The sequence below is a fragment of the Neophocaena asiaeorientalis genome, unplaced genomic scaffold (assembly GCF_003031525.2).
Source record: "Neophocaena asiaeorientalis asiaeorientalis breed wild unplaced genomic scaffold, Neophocaena_asiaeorientalis_V1.1 scaffold437, whole genome shotgun sequence".
NCBI lineage: Eukaryota > Metazoa > Chordata > Mammalia > Artiodactyla > Phocoenidae > Neophocaena > Neophocaena asiaeorientalis.
The window spans coordinates 1,102,774-1,111,313 of record NW_020173375.1 but is presented as its reverse complement, the minus strand read 5'-3'; the positions used below and the strand labels follow the sequence as shown (position 1 = coordinate 1,111,313).

The window sequence follows — 8,540 nt, the reverse complement described above, 5'->3', positions numbered from 1 at the left end:
TTTTTTTTTTTTTTTTTTTTTTTTGGTTTTTTGAACCATGGGAATGAATTACAAAAGGAAAAAATTTTAAGACTACCAGTTGTTTTAAAATCAAAACTCAATCTAACAGGACAATTACACAGTTTAGACAAGATAACACATGTAAAGCACATCACTCAGTGCTTGCCTTTCCCATTTTAAGACTGTAAAATTAACAAACTCACTTTCCTTCAAATAAACTAATCTCTTGCCAATCCTCACCTGTCTCTATGCTCTAGGATTCAGCCATAAACTCTCTTTATGTCCTACAGTGTGCTGTTATTTTCTTGTCTTCCGGAATTTTTACACAGTCTGTTAACTTTGGCCTTTCTCCTCCTCCTTAATTTTCTCTTACTCAACCTCAGTCCCAGGGTAGAGTTTCTTCCTCTGAGATGCATTTACTTACAAATATCCCCACATTCACACATACACAGAAACACACAGCTTAGGTTGGATCAGAAGCCCCTCCTTGTTATTCCCACACTACCTTCTGGTTAGACATATAGACTTCAGATTGAGACAAGCCTGAATCTAAATTGTGAATTTGGCACTTACAAACTGTATGATGTCCAAAAACGAACCTAAGCCCTGTATTCTCAGTTTCCTGAACTACAGAATAAAAATCACATCTGACTGATAGAAGTGTCAAACCAATATTAAATGAGCTAATGTATGTAAAGCACACAGCTTGGCACATACTAGTCATTAAACTGTAACCAGTTTTATTATTATTACTTTCATGGCACTGAGCACTTTAGTAAACTATTGGTATATTTCCCTCTTTTTCTTTGCGATAAAGCCTTCTTTAAAAATTAAACTTACTCTTAATACTGGGGCAGAGACTGTCTTGATAATATCTGTATACTTTGGAACAGTGCTTAGTATAACTTAGGTACTCTGTAAATATTTGATAAACTTATGTCAATATGGTGAGCGATAACTTAGAAATAAGAAAACCTTCAAGAAATCAATTTGATCAGTGATCTCAATAAAAGACAACCATTCTTTCTGTATTAATAAGTAAAGAACGGTGTTTACCAACTGATTTTCCCCATGTAGCACATTTAACCTGTTAATATTTATTCTAGAGAAGAAAAGTATCTATCAGTTATGTATTAATATGATAAAAATAAAACTTTACTTTTAACAAATTGTCTATGGATTCCAAATGACTGTAAACTTAAGAAAACTGATTTTCATACTTATGTTACCTTGAATTATTTAAGCTTCAAGCATTTCATCTATAACATGAGGACTCAATGAATTTTAGCAACTAGCATAGTTTACAATATGGAGCACAGATACAAATAATAACAGTAAATATTAATTATAAAATCTTATGATCTAAAAAGCCAATTCATTAATTTAAGATTTCCTTCAAAATATTAAAAAATTCAGAAGTCTGTTGAGTAAAACTGAACCAGAAAAAAAAGAGAAGTATACTTAAATAAAAATAATTTTATCAGAAAAAGATGAGCACATAATTCCAGGATGAATTATAAAATGACTAACACAAGGTAAAGTAAAATTGACACTGCTGGACTGACAGTCTTAATGTACATCATTTATTGCAACATTCTGTACCTCGACATCCTGAACACTGGATAAAAAAGTTGATTAAATCCAGAAGTGCGATGTCCCTGTCTTGTTTATATGATTCAATCCAGTCATCAACCACAGACTGTGGGGGGAAAAAAACCACAAAAGTAAAAATTAAAAAATTTATAGCAAATAAATTTTCAAAAAATTCCTGTTTTTCCATGTGTATCTATTTAAACAAGAAAACTACTTACCTAAAATTATCTCTCTGTAGCCAAATAAAAGTAGAGATTCCCTCATGTTGAAAGGCAATTCAAAGGTAAATTACTAGGTTTCAGAAATTTGTGCAAAATAGAGCACAATATAAGCCTGATTTTACCAGTCACATTAAGTCCAATAATTATTAAACAACTATAGATACTAATATTCAAACCATATTGTGAAAATAACACAAAAAGTAACTTCACTTATACATAGATATAAGCTGAGTATCAGAAAACCCAGCAGAGAATAAAAAGAATACACACCAGATATAATAAAATGCATTTTTTTCCCAGGTATACAAGGATGACTCAATATTAGGAACTCAAACAATTCAATTTATCAACAATGTAAAGAAGAAAAACAAATGATTTTAATACTAGATCTCAAAAAGGTATCTGATAAAAATCCTGCAGCCAAGCTTAATAAAAAACGTCTAGAAAAACTAGTGTTATGTGATATGTTGGTAAACAACATAAAGACAAAGACTACAACATATGTGTTGTTGAAATCCTTAACACTTTTCAGCTGTAAAAAAGAATGAGGCAAGGATGCATCCCTAAGCATTCAACACAGATTTTAAAAGTTTTTAGTTTGTGCAAAAATTAGTAAAATATCAGTAAACACAATTCTCCTTTCCTATAGTTGATAAGAAAATTTGAGTCTCTACCAAACTGACTTGAAAGATTAATAAAAAAATTTGACAAGACAACTGACAAAAGATAAATGTACAAAATAAAATTTTAATGTTGGCAATATATAAGAAATATAAATAGATTGAGAAGGCTGTTCACAATGAAAATCATCTAAAAACAAACTCAAAGACTGTATAAATTTTAATGATGAAAATTATAAAAAACTTACAGGATATTGAAAATGACCTAAATTAGTTTCATATACTGAATTTTTAAAAAAAGATTTAGTGCTGTATCAATAGTCTTTCCAAATTGCTAGATAAATTTAATGTGATTCCACTTAGCATACTACCAGGCAGAATTGTTGAGGGTCTTTCTGGGGGTGGGAGGTGGGAAAGCACAAGAGACCAATAAAAATAATTTTTTTAACAATTTTAAATAAATTTTTAGTTTTGTACTTAGGTATAATTATATACAGTAAATGCGTAAATCTTAAGTTACTCCTTGATGAAAATTTACATATACATACACCTGTATAACCATAACCAAAATGAAAATATAAAAAAATTTCCAGAACTGAAACAGGCCACCTCATGTTCCATTCCAGGCAGTAACCATCACAAATGTCAATAGTTTAACTATTATTCCTTTACAGTAGATATGTTTTTGAAATTCATATAATACTGTGCTTTGTGTTTGATTTCTTCCAGTCAATGTTTTATCAGTGAGATTCAGTCATGTTATAGTATGTGTTATCAGTAATTCCTTGTTTGTACTGCTGGATAGTATTTCATTGTATTAATATAGCATATTTTATAACCCATTTTACTACCGATGTACATGAGAGTCATTTCCGTTTTAGGGCTATCACAAATAAAATTGTTATGAACATACCTGTACACATTGTTTGACATACACATTTTTTCTGCAGTATATATACCTAGTAGCAGACTTATTAACAAACAGAATACATATATATTGAGGGCCAGTACACAATGTCATCCAATTTTCCAAAACAGATGTATTAAATTATACATCCTCCAGCAATGTATGATATTAGGAGCTCCACATCCTCACCAATACCAGGTTTTGTCAGCCCTTTTATTTTAACCCATTCTGCTGGAGCGTACCCCTTTCCCTTCTTTAATGATCTCTTCTGAGGAGCAATCGTATTTCCTTCTCTAATATGAAAGGGGGACTTTATCATTAACTGCTGATGTATATAACACTGTTTCTCTGTCTCATCACATTAGTGTCTGGAAGATTTTGTTTTAAAAGTACAAAGAAAATACAACGGTGGTAGGAGAGGCTAAAAAGAAAAAAAGAACAGCATGGTATCTGTTCAGGGTTCACTTCTGTTGCATAATGTGTTCAGGCCCTCTTGGCTAAAAATGGTGGTGAGGCCTAAGAATGGATAGAGCAGGTTAACAATGACTTTGAGACTCAGGAGCAAAGCAGAAATGTTTTGTGACCCAGGTAATGAAGTATGGCACAAAGCAGAGAAGGAAGCCATTTCCCCACTTCTATATGGGGCCCAGCATTGTGAACGCACTCTGAACATGGTGACCAAATTTTTCTTTAGCTCCCAAAGCACAAATATTAATTTATAATCCCACCAGTTATATATGAAGAGCACAAAACATTCTGAATAAATAAGACTAATGAGGAGGGACTTGCATTAGGAATATTAAAATAATACAAAAATACTGAAAACAATATAGATTGAAAGTAATATAGAAAAGTAATACAAGACAGTAGAGCACAGAAACAGATCCAGGTATATTTAAAACAAGCTATAACAGAGGAGATATTTCAATTTTAGATGGAAAAGGGTGGTTTATCTAATAAATAATACTGATATAATTGGTTATTCACCTGGAAGGAAACAAAGTTATACCTTTTAAAAGTTATCAGAGACGTGTAGGGGCAAAGGAATCTAAACAACTAATACGATACCGTAGTGAAGAATTCAATACAGAATGTATTTATTATTTATTTACCCATTCAACCATTCTGTATCTTTTGATTAGAGAACTTAGTGAATTTACATTTAAAGTAACTACTGATAGGTATGTGCTTATTGCCATTTTGTTAATTGTTTTCAAGCTGCTTTTGTAGTTCCTCTCTATTCCTTTCTTCTTCTCTTGCAACAAATGAAAATGGCAATGTAACATACCAAAATTTATGGGATGCAGCAAAAGCAGTTCTAAGAGAGAAGTTAACTGTGATAAATACCTACCTCAAGAAACAAGAAAAATCTCAAATAAACAACCTAACTTTACACCTCAAGGAATTTTTAAAAAAAAAAGAACAAATGAAGCCCAAAGTTAGTGGCAAGAAGGAAATAATAACGATTAGAGCAGAAATAAATGAAACAGAGACTAAAAAGCCAACAGAAAAGATCAATGAAACTAAAAGCTGGTTCTTTGAAAAAATAAACAAAATTGACAAACCTTTACCTAGACTCACCAAGAAAAAAAGAGAACTCAAAAAAATAAAATTGGGGCTTCCCTGGTGGCACAGTGGTTGAGAGTCCGCTTGCCGATGCAGGGGACGCGGGTTCATGCCCCGGTCCGGGAGGATTCCACATGACGCAGAGCCACTGGGCCCGTGAGCCATGGCCGCTGAGCCTGCACGTCCGGAGCCGGTGCTCCACAACGGTAGAGAGGCCGCAGCAGTGAGAGGCCCACCGCAAAAAAAAAAATAAAATCAGAAATGAAAGAGAAGTTACAACTGATTCCACAAAAATGCAAAGGGTCATAAGAGACTACTATGAACAATCATATGCCAACAAATTGGACAACCTAGGAAAAAAATGAGTAAATTCCTAGAAACATACAACCTAATAATACTATATCATGATGAAATGGAAAATCTAAACTGACCCCAATTACTAGCAAGGATTTTGAATCAGTAATTAAAAACCTCCCAACAAACAAAAGTCCAGGACCAGAAGGCTTCACTGGTGACTTCTAACAAACATTCTAAGAATTAATGCCAGTCCTTCTCAAACTCTTTCAAAAAAAGGAAGAGAGTGGAAATCTTCCAAACACATTTTATGAGGCCAGTACTACCCTGATACCAAAACCAGATAAAAAATGCCACAAGAAAAGGCCAATTATTCCTGATAAACATAGATGCAAAAATCCTCAACAAATATTAGCAAATCAAATTCGGCAATGCATTAATAGGATCATATACCATGACTGAGCAGGATTTAGTCCTGTGATGCAAGGATGGCTCAAGATGCAAAAATAAATGTGATACACATTAACAGAATAAAAGATAAAAACTGCATGATCATATCAATAAGTGCAGGAAAAACTTCTGACACAATACAGTATTCATTTATGACAAAAACTCTAAAACAAACTGGGTATAGAAGAAACAAACCTCAACACAATAAAGGCCATATATAACACCCACAGCCAACATTACTCAATAGTGTAAGACTGAAAAGATTTTCTCTAAGATCAGGAAAGACCAGAGTGAACAAACACTCTCATCACTCCTAGTCAACATAATACTAGAAGTCCTAGCAGAGCAATCAGTCAAGAAAAATAAAAGGTATCCAAATAGAAAAGGAAGAAGTAAAACTTTTTTTTTCAGATGATATGACCTTCCATACAGAAAATCTTAAAGACTCCATCAAAAAACTGTTAGAAAAAATAAACTTATTAAGTTGCAGGATACAAAATCAACATACAGAAAATAGTTGCATTTCTATACTACATAAAATCGCATTTCTATATTAAATCAAATTTAATAAATCACTAAATTTAATAGCAAAAAATCCAATTTAGAAGTTGGCAGAGAAACTGAATAGCTTTCCAAAGAAGGAATACAAATGGCCAAGAAATATGTGAAAAGACGCTCAACATCACTAATCATCAGGAAAATGTAAATCAAAACCACAATGAGATATTAATGTCACACCTGTTTGGAACAGCTATTAAAAAGATAAGAGATAACAAGTGTTGGTGAGGGTGTGCATTGCTAGTGGGAATGCCAACTGGTACAGCCACTACGTAACACAGTACAGATGTTCCTCAAAAAATTAAAAAATAGAACTACCATATGATCCAGAAATCCCACTTCTGGGTATATATGCAGAGGAATTAAAATCAGGATTTTATTAAAATATCTGCACTTCCATGTTCACTGCATTCACAATAGCCAAAATATGGAAACAACCTCAGTGTCTGTTAAAAGATGAATGGATAAGGAAAATGTGGTATGTATATATATATACACACATACACACACACATACACACACACATACACACACACATACACACACACACACACACACACAATGGAATACTAATTCGTCCATGAGAAAGAAGGAAATCCTGCCACTTGAAACAACTTGAATGAACCTTGAAAGCACTGTACTAGGTGAAGTAAGTCAGAGAAAGACAAATACTATATGATAACACTTATATGTGGAATCTAAAAAAAAAAGCCAAACTCAGAGAAATAGACACAGAGTAGTATTTACCAGGACTTGAGGGTAAGGGAAATGGTGAGAAGTTGGTCAAAGGGTACAAACTTCCAGTTGAAAGATTAGCAAGTTCTGGGGATACAACATACAGAACAGTGACTATAGCTAACAATACTGTATTATATACTTGAATGTTGCTGAAAGAGTACATCTTAAATGTTCTCACCAGAAAAAACAAATGGTAATAATGTGAAGGGATGGAGATGTCAGTTAAAGCTATGGTGCTAATTATTTTGCAACATGCTAATGTATCAAATCAACACACTGTACACCTTAAACTTACACAATCTTATAGTCAATTTTATCTCAATAATGGTAGAGGAAATAAAAAAGAAAAAACTGCCCATTTAGAATTCTGTATCTGGCCAAAAGGTATTTTTCAAGTAGAAGCAACATAAAAACTTTTCAAAGAAAACTAAAACAAAACCAAGCAGATAGACTAATAAACACTCCTCTTGAAAGAAAACTACCCAGACTGAATAAAAATCAATCACATGATATTTACAAGAGACACATTTTAAATATAATAGCACAGATAGGTTGCACTAAAAGGGAGAAAAAATGTATACCATGCAAACATTAACTATAAAAAAAGCTGTTATGACTATGTTTACAGCAGACAAATCAAAACAAGGAATTACAAACCAAAAAAAAACATACTTTATGGGACTTCCCCGGTGGTGCAGTGGTTAAGAATCTGCCTGCCAATGCAGGGGACACGGGTTTGAGCCCTGATCTGGGAAGATCCCACATGCCACGGAGCAACTAAGCCTGTGTGCCACAACTACTGAGCCTGTGCTCTAGGGCTCACGAGCCATGACTACTGAAGCCCGCAACTAGAGCCCATGCTCCACACAAGAAAAGCCACCTCAATGAGAAGCCCACACATCACAAGGAAGAGTAGCCCCCGCTCACTGCAACTAGAGAAAGTCCACGCACACCAACGAAGACCCAATGCAGCCATAAATAAATAAATAAATTTAAATAATAAATGTCAGTGTTTACATTATTAAAAAAACATACTTTATAATAATAAAGTGCTACATTCATCAGAAAGATAAAACAATTATAAGTTTTTACATACCAAATAACAAGAGTCCCAAAATACATAAAGCAAAACTGAACTGAAAGTAAAAATATGCAAATCGATAACCACAGTTGAGACTTTATTGTATGTCTATTGGTAACTGATAAAAGAAGCAAACACAAAAACAAAAAATAGCAAACATACAGAAGAGTTGAACAGCACTGCTAATAAACATGACCTAATCAACATGTATAATTATAACACCAACAATTAGAGAATACACATTCATTTTAGGTACACATTGAACATTCACCAAAAGACCAAAAAGCAAGCCTTTATGAGTTTTTAAGGATGGAGAAAAAACACAGGGCACATTCTCGGACCATTTTAGATTTAAATTAGACATCAGTAACAAAAACGTTACCTAAAGTATCCCTAAATGTTTTGGTAATTAGGGAATATTTTGAAGTGAATGATAATGAAAATACAACATATCAAAAGTTGTAGAATGCAGGTAAAATAGTGCTTAGAGGGAAATTTATAGCTTCACATAC

At 33.1% G+C, this 8,540-nt stretch overlaps 1 protein-coding gene across 1 annotated transcript in view; it reads right to left on the bottom strand.

The window, feature by feature from the left end:
* Positions 1 to 8,540, bottom strand: part of STAG1 (STAG1 cohesin complex component) — a 418,973-nt gene that overhangs the window by 248,934 nt on the left and 161,499 nt on the right. The window contains exon 5 of the mRNA XM_024746228.1: positions 1,603 to 1,699. Coding sequence (XP_024601996.1) covers positions 1,603 to 1,699 — 97 coding nt within the window. The remainder of the gene's footprint in view (positions 1 to 1,602; positions 1,700 to 8,540) is intronic.